Genomic DNA, 22,008 nt, shown 5'->3' with positions numbered 1-22,008 from the left:
GTAAACCCTATAATGGCTCCTTTAGATCAGTTTATTTTGGCTTCAATCACATTAAAACCTGGGATCCTTCCCCAATAATTTAATGAGAAAGCCTAGATTGGGCCCGAGGACCACAAAATTTAGGAAGCCATGAAATATGGATGAAGTTAGAAGCTACGTATTGGGTCTGCAGACACTCCAAGCCTTCTCTGCGCCCCACCCACCCTTCCCAACCTCCAGGTACCCAAACTAGGTAGAAACACCTCTAGTAATGACAATGGTGATGACTGCATCCATCAATTCATTCATTCATCGAATGTTTACTGAGTTTCAATGTGCTGTACACTAGGAATGACATAATGAATGACCCCAAACCTTTACGCTCAGGTGGTCCAGCTAATAGAGTAGGCAGATAAATAATTACAACATATCTCAACAACAGCAAGAACTGTGGGATCAAGACTAAAAATCTAACAAAGTGGGTTGGAGTGGGGAAATCTTCTCTAATAGCTATCTTCAAGATGTTCTGAACTCAGGCATTTCTGAGTTGGGGAAGGGAAAACATGCATGGAGAGCAGTCCATCGGCCCTCTCAGCACAAGCTCATGGAGGTAAATCCTGGGGTAACACTGATGACCACTTTCAGTGTGCACTGGTGCTGGTGTTAAGATTTCAGATAGAAAGCTGTGCCTCTGCATAGTTGCATCCTTTCTTCACAGAATATTCTTTTTAAAATATTCTATCTTAGAAAGTTTTGAGTATTATAATCACAGTTCGAATTTCTTGGTTTTTAAAATGCTTAGTAAGATGCCATAAAAAATTAACTTTGTCACTCCATTTTTTCCCACAGCTAAAATATAAAGAAGTTTACCAAAGAACTAAATCTAACTGCACCATTAAACCAGATGCGGTTCATATCAAAGCAGCCAAAGATGCCTATAAAGTCAACACCAACGTAAGTTCTAGGAACTTCCAGGCTGTCTTAGTCTGTTTTCTGCTGCTAAGATGACAGAAAATGAGACTGGGTAATTACCCAGATAATTACCCCACTCCAATAATAACAGCTGAATCCATTCAGGAGGACTGAACCCTCATGACCTAATCACCGCTTAAAATCCCACATTGTGCCCAGCAGAATGGCTCATGCCTGAGACAGGAGGGTCGCAAGTTCAAAGCCAGCCTCAGCAAAAGATAGGCACTAAGCAACCCAGTGAGACACTATCTCTAAATATAATACAAAATAGGGCTGGGGATGTGGCTCCATGGTGGAGTGCCCCTGAGTTCAATCCCCGGTACCAGAAAAAAAAAATTCCACATGGTAATATTATCACAATGGCAGGTCAATGTCAGCATGAGCTTTAGATGTTTATGAGTTCAGCTTACTGAGTGATTTCTTTCTGTGGTATTAAAAACAACTGGACTGGGGCTGGGGATGTGGCTCAAGCGGTAGCGTGCTTGCCTGGCATGCATGTGGCCCGGTTTGATCCTCAGCACCACATACAAACAAAGATGTTGTGTCCGCCGAGAACTAAAAAATAAATATTAAAATTCTCTCTCTCTCTCTCTCTTAAAAAAAAAAAAAACAGCTGGACTACAAGAAGCAATATGAAGCCAACAAAGCCTACTGGAAGTGGACCCCTGACCGACCAGACTTCATTCAGGCCGCCAAGTCATCCCTGCAGCAAAGCGATGTAAGGAGGGAATGGCAGCCTCAAGGAGCCACCTGGCCTTTGAGCTAGCTCTGCTGGGCCCAGACACCGAGGACGCAGACTCCTGACTGAGGCTGGGGAGGGTCTGGGGGAAGGTGGGATGGGAGAGCACAGTCCTGGTCCTGGCCCTGGCTGCTGGATTGGGAAGGAATCCAGCATGCAGAAGGGGGCCAGGCAGCCCTCCCCTCACTCTGTGAACACATCCACGTCGTCTCCTAAAAAGGGCTCCCCATAGGTTTCATCAGATGCTCAGCTTCCACTTGTGCCTGTGACCCACTTTGTCTTCCTTTCTTCTGTCACAGTTTGAATATAAGCTGGACCGAGAGTTCCTCAAGGGCTGCAAGCTTTCTGTCACTGATGACAAAGACATGGTGCTGGCCCTCAGGAATTCTATAATAGAAAGTGACGTAAGTATTCAGTCCCTTCCATGATGCCTAACCTCACCCTGGATCCTCTTCTGTGGCACCAGTCTCCAGGGATACCCAGGAGGTCTGTTCTGTAGGAATTCAGGTGTGGTCCTGAAACATGGCCATGCACTCAATGGACACCAGTGATGTGACGGGGTCAGGTGCAGCCATGCCAAGGCTATTAAACCCAGGTGACAGGTTTTGGTTTATACTGTACCATGAGGCAGTTCACACTACACAAATTAGGAATCTGAAGACCTGGCTTGATTCTATGTAGAAACAGTCATTTCTTTTCTATAGGATCCTCATTTGTAAGGGGGGAATAACAATGCCTCCCTGGGCTGACGGGAGGGCGGAGAGATGTATTTGAGAAGAGAATGCTCTCAACTAATGTTTGTCGGTTGAAGATCCATCCTGAGACCCTCAACTTGCAAGCAATAAGGAAAACACCCTTTTGAATATTTCTCAGGATTTCCAAGTGTCAAATCTTTTATAAACTAGGGTTTAGTGTTCCTAGTTTGTCAGTGATGCCCTTCTCCCAGCTATAAGATTTGGGGGTTTAATAAAAATATACAAGTTATTCAGAGAAGCTTAAGAAAAATATTTTTTCACTCCCATAGTTGAAATACAAAGAGAAACATGTCAAGGAAAGAGGAACCTGCCATGCTGTGCCTGACACTCCTCAGATCCTCCTGGCAAAGACTGTCAGCCATCTGGTGTCTGAGGTAATCCTCCAACAGCCATATGCTCTGCTTCCATCATGGGCTAAGGTCCCGGGCAGATACCTTAACACCGTCTTTCTGGATTCCCCCAGAACAAGTACAAGGACCATGTCAAGAAGCACTTGGCCCAGGGCTCATACACTACACTGCCAGAGACCCTGGACACGGTTCATGTCAAGAAAGTGACCAAGCATGTCAGTGACGTAAGTGGCTAGCCACAGGACTCTTAAAAGCAGCAATGCCACTTCACCTGAGGAACTGGTGAAAGACTTTCTGATGCTCTTTTGCATATAAGTGCTCTCCTTTATGTAGCTTAACTCTTACCATCAATACCTATGTGAATCCTCAACTCTAGTGTTAAAATGATCCAGTGTTTATTGGTTTTCCAATTATGATAATTATGGCAGATGTGGGTTTTGCCACAGGACGTTATCTAGAATATAAGATGTAACTAATATTAATGTTAATAGTGGAAGAAAGCATTGTCAATTAAGAGTGGCCTCTCCTATTTTTAAACTTGACACATTTCTTAAGAGGTAAAAAAAAAAATCACCTTTTCACGTTTTACTAATCTCTGGCCACTGTATCCTTTTAATGTATAATCATGGAATTATGAGCTTTATATGGCTTTATATTTATAAAAGGTAGAAGTGATAGGAAAAAAGGTTTAATTTACTTCTATTCAGTTCTCCAAAGATTGCTAGATGGTTCCATTGTTGGGTTCCAGGTCAGAAATGACAGGGAAGAACCAGAATATGGGCCAGAGATCGAAGTCCCAAACTGACGCCAAAATGGGAAGCCATGGATTTTCTTGGAGAGTTTTGAGAGTTCCTCACATAAAACAATTCTGCTCCCAGCTTCCTCCACTAACAGGAATAATTTCTCACTCTATTTAGACAAATTACAAAAAGAAGTTTGTCAAGGAGAAGGGAAAATCCAATTACTCCATCATGCAGGAACCTCCCGAGGTGAAACATGCCATGGACGTGGCCAAGAAGCAGAGTGACGTATGTTTCCCCTCCTGACATCCTCAGGGTCCACTTGAGGCAGTGGACCCCAAACTGGTGCATGCTCTTGTTCCAGCATGTGCTCACCAGAACTTTCATACCTGGTAGTCAAAAAAAAATAAGGTGATGGGCATTCGTTTGGTTTTAATTAAAAAGGTTGTTCATGCTTAATGGGGACTTTTGGGAAGACAACGTATCTCAAGTGAGTCAATATTTACTTCCCTAAATAAAGGTTGCTTACAAAAAAGATGCCAAAGAGAACCTGCATTATACCACAGTGGCTGATCGGCCAGACATCAAGAAGGCCACGCAGGCAGCCAAACAGGCCAGTGAGGTAAGGGTGTAGTTAAAATGTCCCTGGTCCTGTGGCTACTGCCAACAAGTAGTAAAAGGCACTCATCAGCAAGAATGCTTTGCCTATTCTGGATTTCTTTAATTCAGGTGGAATACAGAGCCAAGCACCGCAAAGAAGGCAGCCATGGGTTAAGCATGCTTGGTCGCCCAGATATTGAGATGGCTAAGAAGGCAGCCAAGCTGAGCAGCCAGGTAAGGTAGATGGTGAAGTGGCAACTCTAGTGTGAAGAGATTTTAGAAACCTTGCCGAACGAAGTGATTTCCAGAATGAAACTGCAATATTAACAACCAAAAGAGATTCTGGATCTTTAATCACACTGCAGAGCTTTGAAAAGTCACATCATGGCAAGAATGCTGAGGACCTTATCTCATTTTCCTCTAACCAGCTTAGGCCTTTCTCACTCTCCACTCCTCCATGTACGGATATGCACACCTAGGTAGGTGTCTGTGTACTTAATGACCATCATGTGACAAAGGGCACGTCACCCCAGGCAGTGAGAGTTGTTTCCTAAGGATCTGATTCATACTTCAGTCACCTGGGAGAGATTTGTTAATGTGTAAGAGCCGTGACATTCTAACTTCTAACACCTAACCAGATGAAGGAACCTTTCTTCTTTCCTTCACCATATAATCATTGAATGCCTGGACTAAGAACTAGGGATGAGCAAATGTCCTCAGACTACTTGTAAGTGGATAAATAATTACAATTTGGTGTGATGAGTGTTCATCAAGGTATGTATGCATAGGGTGCTCAAGAAGATGCTGCTTTCTAGCAAATTTCATGTTATTGAGAAGATGGGACTCAGAAATGTGTCACCCAAAGCTGATTGCCACATTGCTTAATTTCCCTTGTGAAGCCAATTACCTAGAGCACCCCCAAGTTATTACAGATTTTCAGACTTAAGCTCAGAGACCCCATGACTTTGCAGAGAGCAAATTTTGGTCACAGTACTTGAGCTTAACAATCTTATTTTCCTTCCAATTTGGAGATACCAATTCCCTCTTTTTCATGGTCCATTCTCTTCAAATATTTGGTTGAAGAAATAGGTTTGGGATACATTTGGTGGTTGTATGTGCTGACTTTCAGCAATACCAAACATGGGATCTGACTCTTTAGAAAGCTATAAAGTATTACTGTCAAGTGACAAACAAGTTGGAATTATGAAAAGATAAAATGTTCAGATGACTGATAACAAGCAAATATGATTTTTTATAGCTATACTTAAAAATCCTATGAAATATTTTTATTACAAATTAATGGAATTGTATCTGAGATAAAAATTTAAAATTACTAATAAAACAGAATTGTTAAGATTAATGAAATATGACAATATAAAAATGTTTAAATGTTTTTAAATTTCCAGTCATACCCTTATCAAATTCAAAACAACTTTGATGTTGAAATTTTGAAAACTTCAGTTTTGAAGGTTAAGAGGCTCATATTTCTAATCCTAAGGAATCCTATGTTATAAAGAATGGGACCCAGCTGGTATACAACTATAATCCCAGGAACTTGGGAGGCTGAGGCAGGAGGATCTCAAGTTCAAAGCCAGTCTCAGCAACTTAGTGAGACTTTGTTTTGAAAAAGAAAAAGGGCTGAGGATATGGCTCAATGGTTAAGTGCCCCTGGGTTCAATCCCCTGTACAAAAACAAAAGGCGGGGGACACAATCAGATCCTTTTATGAGCTCATCTTTCTGAGTTCGCTTCCTATGAAAAATGTTTGCATCTGGTTTGACAGCTTCATGGTGTGGCCCCTGACCCAAAGAGACCGTCCGTCCCATTCTGACTTTACTATCTCACTACATACTCTAGGCGGAATACCTCAAAGACCAAAGGAGAGGGCCCGGGCACGGCGCTGCATCTTTTGACACCCCTATGATGAGGCATCTTAAGAAAATTAATGTACTCATCAGTGATGTAAGATTGACATCAGCAAGCCAATATCTCTGTCTTTCTCTTTTTCCTGTCTTCTTTTCTTGGTCTCTGTCAGAGAACTGACCAAGTTTTACTTTTCTCTGTTGGTTTCATGTTGGAACGTGTAGAATGCTGTGGAAATTTGTTGAAGGATATACTTTTGCACACACCCTTCTTTTCTTGCATGAAACTTATTCCCTGGATCAGAAAGAGCAGATGTGGAAATGGTCTCCTATCAGCAACTTTAGGTTGCATGTCCTTTATCAAATTAAAAGATGAAATAAAAATAAATTGAGGATCTCATCTCCAACCACACAAAGGAAACCTCAAGGACTGGAAATTAGCTCAGTCATTGAGCACTGGCCTAGCATGCATGATGGCCTGGGTTTGATCCCCAGCACCACAAAAATGAAAACAAACAGAAAACTTCCTCTTCTTCTGAAGCTAATTACCCTTGCTAATATTTCAGGTATTTAAGGCTGGTACTCAGTAGAGTTTCTCAGTTTAGATATACTATGAATCAACAGAATAAACCACTTAAAATGTTTTCATTCACAGCTTCTTGGTGCTTTACAGTCTTCAAAGCAAGCAATTTAATAATTTAGGCCTGTTCTTCCATCTTTACAAATACGAATACATAATTCCCTGAAAAAGAGCTGAACAATTAGATGTTAGACTGTTAAATACAATTAAGCTTTGGAAAGGAAATTAATTCATAATCACCTTCCTGCACCACATCCATAATAGGCCCAGTATCTGAGCCCGAGGGATGACAGAACATTGGTGGTGCTACTTGTTGGTGCTACTTGTTGGTCTGTGGCATGGTATAGTTACCTCCCAGGCTTCCATGGTTAACATTCTAGAAGGCTTTACTGTTCCATAATGCCACATGTATGCAGTATTACCATGCTTATCATCTAGTCCAACCCCATTCTACAAATTACTGAACTCCTGAATCTGATGTGTGTCCTAATCTTTCAAGAGGTAGTAATTCTTAAGAAGACCCAGTCAAAACGGAAAGTTCAAAGTGCTGCAGATTCATATTAGAAGTTGTGCTAGGCTGTATTTGCTTGCAGCCCTCTTGTTGGAGAGGAGAGGCATCAACTTTTTTTTATTAAAGAGTTGGAAAATTAAGTTGAAATGAATTAAAGAAACTAAAGTAAAACCAATAGAACTGCTGCTTTTCAAAACAAGTTGTTTCATAAAAGAAAGAGGACTTTTAGCATGTTTCTAGAAGCATCAGCTTTTCTTCTCCCCCCAGACAGTCCTCTGCTGCTCTTACACCCCAGTCTAGCTCTTTTGCATCTGTTTAACTTTCTCTTTGGTGTTTTGCTGCTTTGGGGGAATCTCTCTTATGTTCTGGGTTCCTATATCCCTGAGGAGAAGTTGTCTTTTGGTCTAGACACCAGCTCCCCACCTCTGGCTTTCCTTTATAGATTATTCTATTTCTTCATTTTAAGAGTGAATTTCTTTCAGAGAAGAACCACTGTAGTATTCTTCACATTTTGTTTTGCTGTGACGTGGGGTTTCTGCTTCCCCTCTGAGTGTGCCTGCCTTCCCCTGTACTGTTGTGTGTGCTTGATTTTTCTCTGCATTCTTATTATGGATGTGTTCAAAGTGAATGAGTCTCAGCACTGTGGATGCTTTTTATCCCTGTTTTTAGCATTTGAGTGGTTTCTCTTTGTGTCTGTTTTTCTGGATATGTCAAGTTGTAGAGAATGGAAGTACAGTGATGGAACATGAAAGATACTGGTTTTAAAAGCCCACAGTGAAATATCCTGGTGACTGGATCCTGGTATGCTGACTTCCTATTGAAAGAGACATTCATCTTACCAGTAACAGCAACTCTAGGTTTCCCAAGAGTCAAATATTGCCCTTTCAATTGGCTCACGTCTAGAAATAATTCATTTTGAATCTTCCTAGAGTATGTAACTGATGGCATTCTACTTCTGAACTTAATCCTCCTATATTATGGACTAAGGTACCCATCTGTTTTTCAATAAGGAAGAGTTTCTGTCAGTTATTCAGTTAAATTCTCCTGATAAGTAAATCATCTTTACGTATTTTATGTAGGCATAATGACTGTCTCTTCCTTCTGTGCAAATATTTGTTGAGCAACTATCAGTGTAGGCATTGTACTGATTTTTAAAATTGAGGATATTTAATCCTCTGCATATCCTTTTGTGTATCCTAAAAGTACATTTAATGTTTTCTCCTTATGCTAAAGTATCTCGCTTTTTCCTTACTTCAAACCTGAAATAATAATTGAAGCCATTAACACTCAGAATCTGTTCTTTTTTTTACTCAGAAGTTATGCCATCTTTGGCCAAGTCTAAAAAATTTAAAATGATATAATCAAAGTACTATTTTAAAATAAGTTCTTTAACTTAATAGATTATTTTACTTCTCGACCTTCCTGCACATTTACAACCCCTCTTCCAAGTCCTTACAGTAGACCTAAAGAGTTTTTTTGTTTTGCCTTAGTTAGGAGAGCCACACCACTCCAAAATAAGTACATTAGATTGCTTCTCTGAAATTAGCTTGAAGTCCTTTCTTATTTTTCATACCTCTGGATAATATAAAAATGAGCAAGGCCAATATTAAATCACTGGATCTTGTACTTGCTTACCTGTTGCCCCAACAAGATTAATAATTATTAACAGTGCCTTCTTTTTCTCTTAAAAAGGTCTCAAATTGGATGATAAGTTATAGGATCTCTTTATGTATAATATGAATATTCTTTGGCATTTATGTTTCCACTATTCTTTAGTTCCCAAATTTGTTGATGTTCAGGAATAATTTAGATGTTTGCATTTGCCATTAGGTTAAATACCGAGAAAATTTCGACAAAGAGAAGGGCAAGACCCCAAAATATAATCCAAAAGACAGCCAGCTCTACAAAGTCATGAAAGATGCCAATAATCTCGCAAGTGAGGTATGGAGTTTATTTTGTTTGTTTGATTTTTAAAATTTTTGTTCAATTTTAAAAATTTGTTCTTTTTAGATATACATGACAGTAGAGTGTATTTTGACGTATTTTACATACACAGAGTATAACTTACTCTAATTAACACCCCATTCTTGTGGTTGTGCATGATGTAGAGTTTCACTGGTTGTGTATTCATATATGAACATAGGAAAGTTATGTCCAATTCATTCTACTCTCCTTCTTATTCCAGTCACCCCCTTTCTTCATTTCGCTTTGCTTAATCCAATGAACTTCTATTTCCCCACCCCCACCTCTTATTGTGTGTTAGCATCCACATATCAGAGGGAACATTCAGCCTTTGTTTTGGGGGGGATTGGCTTATTTCTGTTAGCATTAATTGTGGTTAATATATAACATAATATTTGCCCTTTAACTATGTTTCAATATACAATTCAGGAGCATAAATTACATTTTCAATGTTGTTCAACTACCACCCACTACTTCCAAAACCCTTTCATCACTCCAAACAAAAAGTCTCTATTAAGCAACCCCTGTTCCCTCTTCTACTTAGCTCCTGGAAACCTCTACTCTCTATCTCTACAGATTTGCTTAATTTATAATTTTTATATAAATGGAATCATACAATATGTCTTTTTATGTCTGGCCTATTTTAGTATAACATTTTCAAGGTTCATCCATATTATAGCATGTATCAGAACTTCATCCCATTTTATGGCTGAATAATATTTCATTGTGTATACATATCACTTTTTTGCCCTTGATCTGTTGATCACTTGGGTTGTTTGTACCTTTTGACTACTGTGAACATGGTATGGTTTTTCATAACACCTCTAACATTTGTTTCATAATGGGATATTTTACTGGGATTTCCATGAGTGCCATTTTCCATTTTCTATAATTTCCTTTTTCTCTCCCTTAATATGTAGGTTAAGTATAAGGCTGACCTGAAGAAACTTCACAAACCTGTGACTGACATGAAGGAATCTCTCATAATGAATCATGTCCTAAATACAAGCCAACTTGCTAGTTCTGTAAGTTCAACTGTTTGTTCCAGAAACAACTTATTTCACCCATCTGAACTCCAGTCCTTCTCTGAGCTCACATGTATCTCCATCTCTGCTACTGATATACTGCATTTATTACAAAGCTGCTCTTCTATTTGAGTGTATTCTTCCAAATTGCATTAACCTATCAATTCTCCATTGACTATAACACCTCTCAGGATGTAAAAGTGCTTCTGTTTTTAGAATATTTCAATCTTCTTTTCTCCCCAATTAACCATTCCCTTTTCTCCTTTCCAAGGACATAGAACTATCATATGAAATAGTTCTTTCATTTTGAACTTTGAACTTATAGCATCTACTTTGAAGAAGCTGAAGTAGTGTTTACATCTGGTAATAAATGACAATAATAAACTGGGGTCTTCTATCTTTTAAAACATTTTTTTACCCCTCTTCCCCATTTAATGTCTGCAAATTTTAGCTTGGTCTTGACAATGCTGCTGTGCAAATGTCTAAGCGAAAGGAAAATTAGGAAACTAAGCAGCTTTTCCACTGAGGTGCCTTTTTTGTCCCCTCCCTCTCAGTACCAATACAAGAAGAACTACGAGAAGAGTAAAGGCCACTACCATACAATCCCTGATAACCTGGAGCAGCTTCACCTAAAGGAGGCCACAGAGTTACAGAGTATAGTAAGTCAATCAAGGCTGGCTTCTCACCTGCTGGGCCTTTGTCTCAGTGTCAAAAACTTCCTGATGGGAGTGATGCTTTTAATTGCCATGGTTTGAAAATAAATGTACAAAGATAGAGAATCTTTGATTTAGTAATATTTTGAAATACATTTTTGTTAAAATTATAATAGCAATTGCATATAGTAGAGAAATATGTATGTGGTATGTGTTATTCAGACTACTTTCAGGGCTGGGAGCACAATGATGGTGTTGCAAGGGTGACAACTCCTCACAGTAACCCCTGTGTCTGTTCCCAGGTTAGAATACATTAATGGATGGTAGGGAGTCTTGAGAGAATTTTAATCAGGGAAGTGACATGATCATTCTACCTTGAAGAAATGTCTGGATTTTTAAGAGATTGCTAAATTTATAAAATAACTGAAGATTTCAGAGGAAAGAACTTGTTATCCCATGACCTCTATATAATAAATTCATTACTATTTAGGTCCCCCTTGGATTTTAATCAGAGAACTATGTCCTCATGTCCTATGTAAAGTAGCATATGCCCCTAGACCACTATCTAATGTCTTGTTATAACCCAGAGCTGAGATTGAGCAACGCCATTAAGGTGTTGTGTGAACAAGGGCTTTTGCCTCTGTCTTTCAACTTCTCTATGAAATATGAATATTTATGTGGCTCCCCCATTCCTAATAACGTGTTATAAGGATGAGGAAATTTAACTTGTAAAATAGCCTTATGAGGGGCTGGGGTTGTGGCTCAGCAATAGAGCATCCCCCTAGCACAGGCAAGGTCCTGGGTTGATCCTCAGCACCACATAATAATCAATAAAGTGAAGGTATTGTGTCCAACTACAACTAAAAAATAAATATTAAAAAAAACAGCCTTACAATTCTTTTGATAATGTTAAGCTTATTAATAACTCATTCAACATGCAAACTAGTTTTTATATACATAGTATAAGTTAATTTATGTGTTTTTTTCAATATTTATTTTTTTGGTGTAGATGGACACAACACAATGCCTTTATTTTTATGTGGTGCTGAGGATCGAACCCGGGTCCCACCCATGCTAGGCGAGCGCTCTACCGCTGAACCACAATCCCAGCCCTGCAAACTAATATTCATTTTTTTTTTTTGACACTGGTGATTGAACCCAGGGGCACTTTTCCACTAAGCTACATCCCCAGACCTTTGTATTTTTATTTTGAAACAGGGTTTTGCTAAATTGCCCAGGCTGGCTTCAAACTTGCAATTCCCCTGCCTCAGTCTCCCAAGTCCCTAGGATTGCAGGCCTGTGCCACCATACTCAGGTTCTCAGTTCTATATTCATGTGTATTGGCTGTATTAAATATATGACCAGTTACGACCAGAGAGAGTTGTTTACTTGTAAGTAAGGTTGTATTGACTTATTCAATCAAGATCCCAGGTCTCTAATAAAGTTCTTAGGAAAGAAAAACTGGAGATTTTTATCAGAAATAGTTACTAATGCTGTTAAGGTGTTCACATCTACACACTGAATCTTGGCCAAACTTATTTGTGGGCAATTTTCTCCATCAACATTTCTCTCAGCTGATTCTTCTCGGTGCTATTTTTGTCTCCTTGAATTGAATCTAAATCTTGACTATGCCTTTCAAACAGTAATGGTACCCCTTCTACACCCAGGTAATAATAAAAAGATACTGCCTCTGAATACAATAGGAAACTTGTTTGGAGAGGCAATGAAATGACTGAATCAAACATAATGTATCAATTAGAAAGAACTGTCTTTGAACTGGTCTCTGTTTAGGAACTGACCAACATTGAGATCTAACAAGGCTCTTAATCACTAGGTAAAATACAAAGAAAAATATGAAAAAGAGCGAGGAAAGCCCATGTTGGACTTTGAGACACCAACATACATCACTGCCAAAGAATCTCAGCAGATGCAGAGTGGGGTAAGTTGTACAAAACCACACTATAAACAAAGGTATAGTTAAGCTAACAAACACAAGCTCTGTCCAGCCTCCTGTTACCCCAAAGTGGTAGATGGTGGAATTTCTTAATATATGATCACTAAAATATTTTTCATTATAGAAAGTCTATAGTTTTCTTTTTTAATACTCTAACTAGTAGATATTTACCATATATATTTTATTTCAATGACTACTTTTGTAAAAATAGAAAACTGTTCCTAACACTAAAACAAATCATACTGAATTTAATTTGATATTTTCTTTGATGAATGGGAAGTTCCCTTCCATACAGATACACCATTGGCTTTGGACTACTAAGTAGGATGTGCCACGTCTAAAGGGGATCTGTGATCAAGATGTCTATCAAGGCCCCCCAAAAATAAAAAGTCAAGGTCCCATATTTCCTATTCTGGAATTTTAAGAGCAGATATTTTTAAAAATCTTTGTCACTTGTTTTGTTGTTGTTGTTGTTGTTGTTGTTGTTAACCATGAGTAGAGAAGAATGGAATCTTATTTTGAATCTTAAATCTGTTTCATTGGGAAAAGTCCTATTTGGAATTTGTTTGCCTCTCCTCCAACTATAAAGATAATTTTTTAAAAAAATTAACAGTTTGTGGAGTTTTCTTGTGTATAGAATGCTAGCTCATGGAGTTTAAAATAGTTATCAAACAATTGGTGGAGCTAAATAAAGGATCTATGGAATTCCTTGTATTTTCTTACAACTTTTCTGTAAATTTAAAATCCACTGATATTTTTTTTAATTATAAAAGTAGAGTTAAACATCTATTTTCAGTTCTCTCTGTAAGATACTCTTGTCCAGGGGTGGAAGAGGAGATGAGATGGACAGGGGTGGAGTTTCAACTGTAGACAAAAACCACAGGTTCTCTGTGCTAGTTACCTACTCATCTATTTAGTGATTCAGAAAATAGGTCATGATTATGATAAAGGCCAAGTTTGCAGTGGCCTCAGGCTCTCCTGTCTTCCTACTTATCCTCCTTGAGTCACTTACTTCAAATTCTGAAATAAAATCTTTTGTCACCTTAAAAATGTGGGACAGTTTCAAGAGAGACAGTGAATTCAGAGTTGATAGTCCATCCATCCTTCTACTCTGACAGAGCGCCAGCCCCAGTTACAACCTCATGTGAGTCAGGGACCCATCAAAGTTTCTCACACCCTCATTTCCCCGGAGCCATTTGCCATAGGCACAATATTTCCAGAACAATCAGATATGCTTAAAATCTCTGACCATTGGCAGAACCACAATCCAGTTAAGAGGCCACACGTGGAAATAAAATGTTGTAATTTTTTTCTTCCTAGGGATGAGACAGAAAATATAACAAAGATTCTTTTTTTTTAACCTGTCTTTCCTTCCTACTTATATTAGAAAGAATATAGGAAAGATTATGAAGAGTCCATTAAAGGCAGAAACCTGACTGGCCTGGAGGTTACACCAGCTTTATTACATGTCAAATATGCAACCAAAATAGCAAGCGAGGTAGTAGCCACTTGGTCTTTTCTTTCCCTTGTTATCCAAATAATTGCACTAATGACACTCATCAATGTGTTCCTCCTGCCCTTCTCAGTACCATCTAACTGCGGGTTTCAGGTTGAGTTCCCATGTGTTGGCACTACTACCTAATCTATTACCCCTGTTAATTGTTCTAATTTTTTACTGGAGTACTTATTTTAAAATGTGCTTACCTTAGCATTCTATTAATTTCTAGTCTTTCATTTTATATTGACTATTAACTGATGAAGCTTATACCCTGCCTTTTTTCAGATCTTTACTTAACCATAACTGTTAAAAACTCGAAGTGTAAATCCTTCAAAAAAAAATTTTTTTTTTTTGTTTTTCACCAAAGAGAACAATCTAGGCTTTCTTGTCAGTGTTGTTACTTTTTGTGATCTAGAAAGAGTACAGGAAAGATCTAGAAGAAAGCATTCGTGGAAAGGGTCTCACTGAAATGGAAGATACTCCCGACATGCTACGCGCAAAGAATGCCACTCAGATTCTCAATGAGGTGAGACCAAAGTCAACCACCAATGTGTAACAGAGCATTTTCTTATCCCAGTTACACCAAAAAGACAGGCAAAGATAGTTTTTAAATTTCAAGTTCTACATCTAGCATAATTAGTAACAATTAAGTAAAATATGTCAATTTCCAATGAGTGGATATTATAACATGTTTCTATAGTGGTTGTCATAACCAGTTATTTAATATTATTTAACTTTGATACATTCATTGTGCTCATTTAAATTAAAATACCATACAGGAGTAGTATGCACCTAAATTTTATCCTAGTTATGTACCAAACCAGATTTAAAGATTTTTATTTTAACTTTCTCTAATTAGAAAATGATAAAGCATTCAAAACAAGGACTTATATTAACATGCACAGAATAGTTTCCTACAGGAGCTTCTATAGACACCATTCCATCCTGTCACATGCAACAGTGAAGGTAAACTAGCAAGAACACTGTGACAACTGTGGTAGCATGTTGTATGGATTTATATAACTCAGTGTGCTTATCACCTACATGCAGAAGTTAGGTGACTTTTTGTTTGTTGTTTCTCTGTTTTACTATTGCTCCTACAGAAAGAATATAAGAGAGACCTGGAGCTGGAAGTCAAAGGAAGAGGCCTGAATGCCATGGCCAATGAAACTCCGGACTTTATGCGGGCCAGGAATGCTACTGATATTGCTAGTCAGGTCAGTATTTCTATTCCATGTCAATCTTTCAAGAAGGTAGTTGCAATTTTAAGGACATATTGTCTTTCCTCTGTACATTTTTTTTCAGGGGGGGGGGGTGAGGGGGGGTAACCTGGGATTGAACTCCAGGGCACTCCACCATTGAGTCACATCCCCAACCTATTTTGTGTTTTATTTAGAGACAGGGTCTCACTGAGTTTCTTAGTGCCTTACTTTTGCTGAGGCTGGCTTTGAACTTGAGATCCTCCTGCCTCAGCCTCTCCTAGCTACTGGGATTTCAGGCATGCACCACAGCACCTGGCTTCCTTTATATCTTACTTGTTCATTAGTGACAGTCAAATGCAAACAGTGGCATTCTTGAACATCTGCCTAATGAAATCTGTTTCAAATGATCAGGGACCCCCTGTTAGGTTGTTCTGCCTTCCAGAGTTTATAGCCACTGCAGACATTCAGAGAAAACAGCAGAAGCTGGATAACCAAACCACTGTTGGTGCTGGGGTGGACTGACTCTTGACCTTGCTTCTTAGTCTCCTCCTCATTTGGCACCAAGAATTCCAGTCTTTCTTTCACCATCAAGGCCTAAATTTAAAACACATCTTTTAGACATCCAATGTTGTTTAATGCTAATTTATGTGGGTCCTTACTACCTGTTGATCATCTGTGTCCTTATACTGAATCCTGTACCTAACTGGATGGTCTTCCAACAGCTAAAATGATCTTTCTGAACATCACTCTTTAACATAAAGCTGTAAACACAATGGGAAGGAATGTCTGTTGAACATCAAATGGATAAATCTCTCTTGGAAAAGAAATATTGTTGACTTAAGGAAACTAAGCCAACAAATGTTGTGCACATTGTAAACATTTACCCAACTGTTGGGTGTCCTTCTTTTACAGATTAAATATAAGCAATCAGCAGAAATGGAAAAAGCCAATTTCACTTCTGTGGTTGATACTCCAGAGATAATTCATGCCCAACAAGTCAAGAACCTTTCAAGTCAGGTAAGGTCATCATTAATTAGAATATATCTCACAAGTTCGAGTCATGGAGAACAAAAGTCCCACTGCTTATACCTAAGGAGGGTTTTTAAAATCACAATTTCCCCCAATAAAACAAATGAGATTTACATATGATACAAATTTGAGTCAGAGTTGAAAATTCTGTATCAGATTTTTAAAAAAATGATAACAGGGATATAATCCAGTGATAGAGTGTTTGCCTAGCTTGCTCAAAGGTCTGGGTTTGATCCCCAGCACCACAAGAAAATAAATAAAATAGATTTTAAGAAGAGCTGGGGCTATACTTCAGTAAGAGTATGAGGTCCTGGGTTTGATCTCCAGCACTGGAGAAAAAAATTAGACAGAATTTTAAGATACTAAAGAACTCTTACAAGGTACAACTCACAATAATTTAATATGTAACTTTTATTTTTTTTAAGCGAGAGTGAGAGAGGAGAGAGAGACAGAGAGAATTTTTAATATTTATTTTTTAGTTCTCGGCGGACACAACATCTTTTGTTGGTATGTGGTGCTGAGGATCGAACCCGGGCCGCACGCATGCCAGGCGAGAGCGCGCTACCGCTTGAGCCACATCCCCAGCCCTAATATGTAACTTTTAATATGGATATAAAATTTGTGTACAAATCTAGAAGACACCATGTGAACAGCCCACATTTAGATTACCAATCTATAATGAGTGAGATTGGATCATCAATTCTAACTACATGATCTAACCCTGAGTCCTCCCATCATGGGTAACTTCCATCTTCCTACCAATAGATGAGCAAAATCACTTCGTACAACAGGATATACTCATTTGTGTAAATACTCTTCAATGATAATCAGAATTGAGTAGCCCCAAGTTAGTACTTTTGCTTGTCTTCTGAGCTATGAGTTCCAAAGCAGTAGTTATAACCTGACCTGGCTGCTTTAAAAAAAAAAAAAAAAAAAAAACCTGGTAATGTAGATTTCTTGGTTGTACCTGGAATTCTGAAGCTTGTAAATCTGAGGTAGGTGCTTAGAAATCTGTTTTTGTTTAAATCTTCACAGAGGATCTCTTTAATAGCCTATCAGATTGAGAACTATTGATTTATTACTAATGTATAATTTATTACTAATGTATAATTCTCTATTGTAAAGTTAGACATGAAAAGAAGCTATTACCCTGGGGATGTGGCTCTGTAGAGCACTTGCTTAGCACGCGTGAGATCTTAAGTTCAATCCCTAGCACGGCAAAAATAAATTAAAAAGAAAAGAACTATCATTAGAAAAGTAGTTTAATCGGGAAACATACATATTCAAATGGGAGAAATTGACCTTTTATTTGGGGGCAGAACTTTTATTTGGGAAAAGCAACTTTTCAAATTTACCAAAATTATGTGAGTCCCAAACTACCCTGCTGTGTTCACCGGGAGAGCCCCAGAGCCCAGGGTTCCTTGGGCTGTGAGGCACATAGCAGCTATACTACATTCTGTTTTCAATATTGCTGACCTTTGAGGAGAACCACAGCATGCAGGCCTATTCCAGGGAGGCCTGGATAACTTACTTTGCTGGTGTTTCCTCTCCTCGGGTTCTCTGTGGCTGGTTCCTGAGGCCTAAAATATGATCAGGCATGTTACTTCCTCAACAATTTAGACCAGTATTAAAAAAAATTGAATGATGGAATTGTGCTAGTATTTTTCACAAAACTGCTTCTCCATTTCCATTTGGGGAGTATGTATTTTATAATATCTAAGCCTTTTGGGAATTAATGACAACCTTGTGAGCTCATTCACCAGTTCTGACACTGGACTGAATATAGACCTTTCCCTTCCAAATACCATCAGGTTCCATGTGTAAACTGATTACCTCTCTCAGGGATGACAGAATCACAAGGATTGCTACCTAAGTTAGTTTTGTAAAACCCATAGAGGCAGTTTTTACTAATTTTAAAAAATAAAGCCTGCTTATATTCTTTTCCCAGGAAAATGAGAACTTTCCCCTTATATTTGTATAACTAAAAAGAGGCATTCAAGTAACTACTTCTTGGACAAATAATCTGTTCCTGTTCTTCTAGAAATCCACATTAAACAAAATATAGGCCTAAATCTCTGATTGCCTAAAACTATTTGTCTTTGAGAAGATTAAAATTTTCAATACTACTAATAATGCATATATACTACAATCTAGATAGAACAGTTTTATCCACATACAAAAGTGGCTAGTCTCTTTCCTCAGTCTATATCCCTATACACCCCAAACTTCCCTGAACTATAGAAGAAACTAGAGTTCAATAAAGCTAGAGAGAAAAGTGGAAGGACATACTGACAAATGATAAAAGATAATAAAGCTCTAAGGCAGAGTAAGAGTTCTGCTACAGAAAATAACTAAAAACATCAGTCTGGTGCTGGGACTGGCTGTGTATGTCCAGAAAGTTTATCCCTTATAGGTACTTCTCTGGCCAAAGTCTAGTGCAGGCCAGGGAGGCCAAAAGAAAAGTGATGGGTGACTCAGAGCAGCCCTTGGTAGGTTAAGTTACCCAGGGTTGCAGCCCTAGGTCTTCCTATTTAGTAGGACCTCCAGTAACAGCAGGCTAGTTTCTGCAGCATGAGAGCCATGTTCTGGAAGTATCTGCTTGCTCAATCAAGCAAGCAGTTAGGAGCCCAGAATGTAACTGCTTCAAGTTCAGCAGAAATTTCCCAGTCACCACTGAGGCTGGCTTTCAGGAGAGTGAAAGTTCTAATCTTCCTGTTCTTCTCTTCCTGCCTGGCTCCTGGTTAAGTGACTTGGTCTAACTCAGAGATGACTGACACCACTGGAGGCATCTCCATCACCCCCCGCCCCTCCCCACCCCAAGAGCCTCATTAGCAGTGACTTCCCTCTTGTGGGCCTTTCTCTGCCAGCTTTGTCATGACAGTGGGTCCTATTAAATGCTTGGTCTTCATTCTGGAAAGAAAAGATATGGCCCTTACTGACCAAGAAGACTGTTTTATTACTCTCTAACATACTTGTATAATCAAGATGTAAAGGACTTTCCCTCTGCTGAACCAGAACAGCTATTTCAGGTTCCATTTGGCCCATATTCCTATGGTGTTCACTCGTTTCTTGGAATCTATTCCTAGAAAAAGTACAAAGAAGATGCAGAGAAATCCATGTCATATTATGAGACTGTTTTGGACACTCCAGAGATGCAAAGAGTACGGGAGAACCAAAAGAACTTCAGCCTTGTAAGTTTTTTATTGACTCTAAAGCATAACCTACTGATATCTGGGATCATGCAGGCTAAGCACTTGGGCATCCTGCCACTGAAACATGGCTGTTGAGTAGCCCTCCACTACTCTGTTCTTGCCCTCAGAAATGTGTGTTTGATTCTTCCCTGGCTCCCCTTATACTTCAACCCCAAATCAGAGTCTGAAAGTAAATACTTGGTGGGTGGCTTCTTGTTACTGAATATGAACTATCACCATCTTCCATTATTGGTGACATGTCTTCCTCAAAGTTAAATCTAGGGAAGGGATACTTTGATAAAGAAGCCTTAATTTTAACAATTTCAGTTTTTAAAAATCAGTTTCTGGGACTGTAATCCCCAATACCCCTACCCCAAATGAGTTTCTTCATAAAATTTTTATTAAAGAATTTTTCTTTAGATCTCAGATTATTATTATTGTAGCATGGACTTTTTAAAATATAGAACTTTAACTTCCTTGTGACTATAATTTAGGAAAATTAAAAATATATAGAACAATGATGAAATCTTAACAGGATATTTACTCTTTTTTCATAGCTCCAATACCAGTGTGACCTTAAAAACAGTAAAGGAAAAATTACAGTTGTTCAAGACACGCCAGAAATACTGCGTGTTAAAGAAAACCAAAAGAATTTCAGCTCGGTATATTTACTATTTATTTTCCATTTAATGCTAACCTAATAATTCCATTCTCCTCTTCTAAAAAACATACTAGTCTCACCTTGATACAATTAACATCTAACCATTAAGTTAATACTAGTGGTTGTTAAAATTCCCTATACTTTGCTCCAAAAATCATCATTTCAGAGACCATTGAAATAAACTTCAAAGTAACTGTTCTAGATTTTTTTTTAATACTGGGGATTGAACCTGGGGTGCTCTACCACTGAGCTAGATCCCCAGCCTTTCTAATGTTTTGAGTAGGATCTCACTAAATTGCCCAGGTTAGCCTTGAACTTGCAATCCTCCTGCCTCAGTAATCACAGAGCAGTAATGTGTGTTGTTTGTTTCACAAAGGTGAATTTATTTTTGATATTTTGACTTCTTTTATAATCCTTCCTAAAATAACTGACATAGCACTTCTTTAATGGATTTTGTATTTCATGTTAGAGGAATTCTGTTGTCTTTAATCAGTATTTTCTGTTTTATCTCATCCTGTATTCATATAATATGATAATCTTAAAAGAAATCTCAAGATCTGTAAAGTGAGTGGTGTTGTACATGTGGTCTGAGTCAGATACTGACGAAGAAGCTGTCAGATGCAACACCCTAGCCCTTGCCCGGGAAGACTGTCTCTGGTGTCTTTTGTTTTCACAGAAGCCATATATTCTAGGCTTTCTCCAGGAATTGCTGGGGTCTCCTTTTCTTCTGAGTAACAATCTCTTCATTCTGAATGTCCAGGTTTTATATAAAGAGGATGTCTCACCAGGAACGGCGATTGGAAAGACACCCGAGATGATGAGAGTGAAGCAAACACAGGACCACATTAGTTCGGTAAAGACACAGTAGACTCATTTTCAATATTTTCCACCCCTCTGATTGTTCACAATGACCTCTGAGTTGCATTGGAAATCTCTGTCTCCTTAAAAAGTTTACATTCTAAAACAGGTGCCTGTGTACTGCCATTACCATGTGGTGTGTGCCAGTGGTCAGTGCAGTTCTGTGGTGGTTTTCATGAAGGAACAGTTAGACATGGAAAACAGGCTTGTGAGAAAGTAAAGTATGTTAGAGTCAAAGAATCAGCCTTCCCAAAGACCTGTATATGAATATAACTGTCCTAGTCAAATGAATTGTTGCATATAAAACCGCTGGATTAGTCCTCTTTTTCACTTTCTGTAGCTTCAGTTACCCCTCAGTCAACCTTGATCCAAAAATATTAAATGGAAACAATCCAGAAATAGTTCATATATTTAAGTTGTAACCATACTGAATAGCATGATGAAACCTCTTGGCTTTCTGCTCTTTCCTACCTGGGACATGAATTCATCCCTTTATCCAGAGTATTTACACTGCATTTGCTACATTCCCTAGTTCAATAGCTGTCTCCATTATCAGATCAACTGTCTTGGTATCCAGCACTTGTGTTCAAGTAACCCTTATTTACTTAATAAATACCCCAAAGTGCAACATCAGTGATGCTGGCAATTTGGATATGTTACCAAAAGGGAATCATAAAGTGCTTCCTAAAGGTGTAAGTTCTCTTACACCTATATGTTGAGGTTGCCAACATCTACATTAGAAATAATCTGTTCCATATTGTGACATATCAGATTGCAAAAGATATGCCCATAGTTCATGGTAAATGCTTAGTTAAGATGAAAAAGGCACTCAATTTGCATATGTATATATAAAACATAATACATATAGGGTTCATTTCTAGCCACGAT

At 38.5% G+C, this 22,008-nt stretch overlaps 1 protein-coding gene across 25 annotated transcripts in view; it reads left to right on the top strand.

The window, feature by feature from the left end:
- The window catches only part of Neb (nebulin), a 205,594-nt gene that overhangs the window by 165,026 nt on the left and 18,560 nt on the right, over positions 1-22,008 (top strand). For all 25 annotated transcript variants that reach the window (XM_077802538.1, XM_026387917.2, XM_026387926.2 and 22 more), the window contains 19 exons: positions 829-933; positions 1,565-1,669; positions 1,990-2,094; positions 2,715-2,819; positions 2,909-3,019; positions 3,713-3,823; positions 4,056-4,157; positions 4,265-4,369; positions 8,918-9,028; positions 9,970-10,074; positions 10,629-10,733; positions 12,562-12,666; positions 14,069-14,179; positions 14,595-14,705; positions 15,283-15,396; positions 16,294-16,398; positions 19,497-19,601; positions 20,159-20,263; positions 21,023-21,115. In XM_077802538.1, the coding sequence (XP_077658664.1) occupies positions 829-933; positions 1,565-1,669; positions 1,990-2,094; positions 2,715-2,819; positions 2,909-3,019; positions 3,713-3,823; positions 4,056-4,157; positions 4,265-4,369; positions 8,918-9,028; positions 9,970-10,074; positions 10,629-10,733; positions 12,562-12,666; positions 14,069-14,179; positions 14,595-14,705; positions 15,283-15,396; positions 16,294-16,398; positions 19,497-19,601; positions 20,159-20,263; positions 21,023-21,115 (2,019 nt within the window). The remainder of the gene's footprint in view (positions 1-828; positions 934-1,564; positions 1,670-1,989; positions 2,095-2,714; positions 2,820-2,908; positions 3,020-3,712; positions 3,824-4,055; positions 4,158-4,264; positions 4,370-8,917; positions 9,029-9,969; positions 10,075-10,628; positions 10,734-12,561; positions 12,667-14,068; positions 14,180-14,594; positions 14,706-15,282; positions 15,397-16,293; positions 16,399-19,496; positions 19,602-20,158; positions 20,264-21,022; positions 21,116-22,008) is intronic.

The sequence above is a fragment of the Urocitellus parryii genome, chromosome 1 (assembly GCF_045843805.1).
Source record: "Urocitellus parryii isolate mUroPar1 chromosome 1, mUroPar1.hap1, whole genome shotgun sequence".
Lineage (NCBI taxonomy): Eukaryota > Metazoa > Chordata > Mammalia > Rodentia > Sciuridae > Urocitellus > Urocitellus parryii.
The sequence above is the reverse complement of the archived record's forward strand: the minus strand, read 5'-3'. Positions and strand labels throughout refer to the sequence as shown.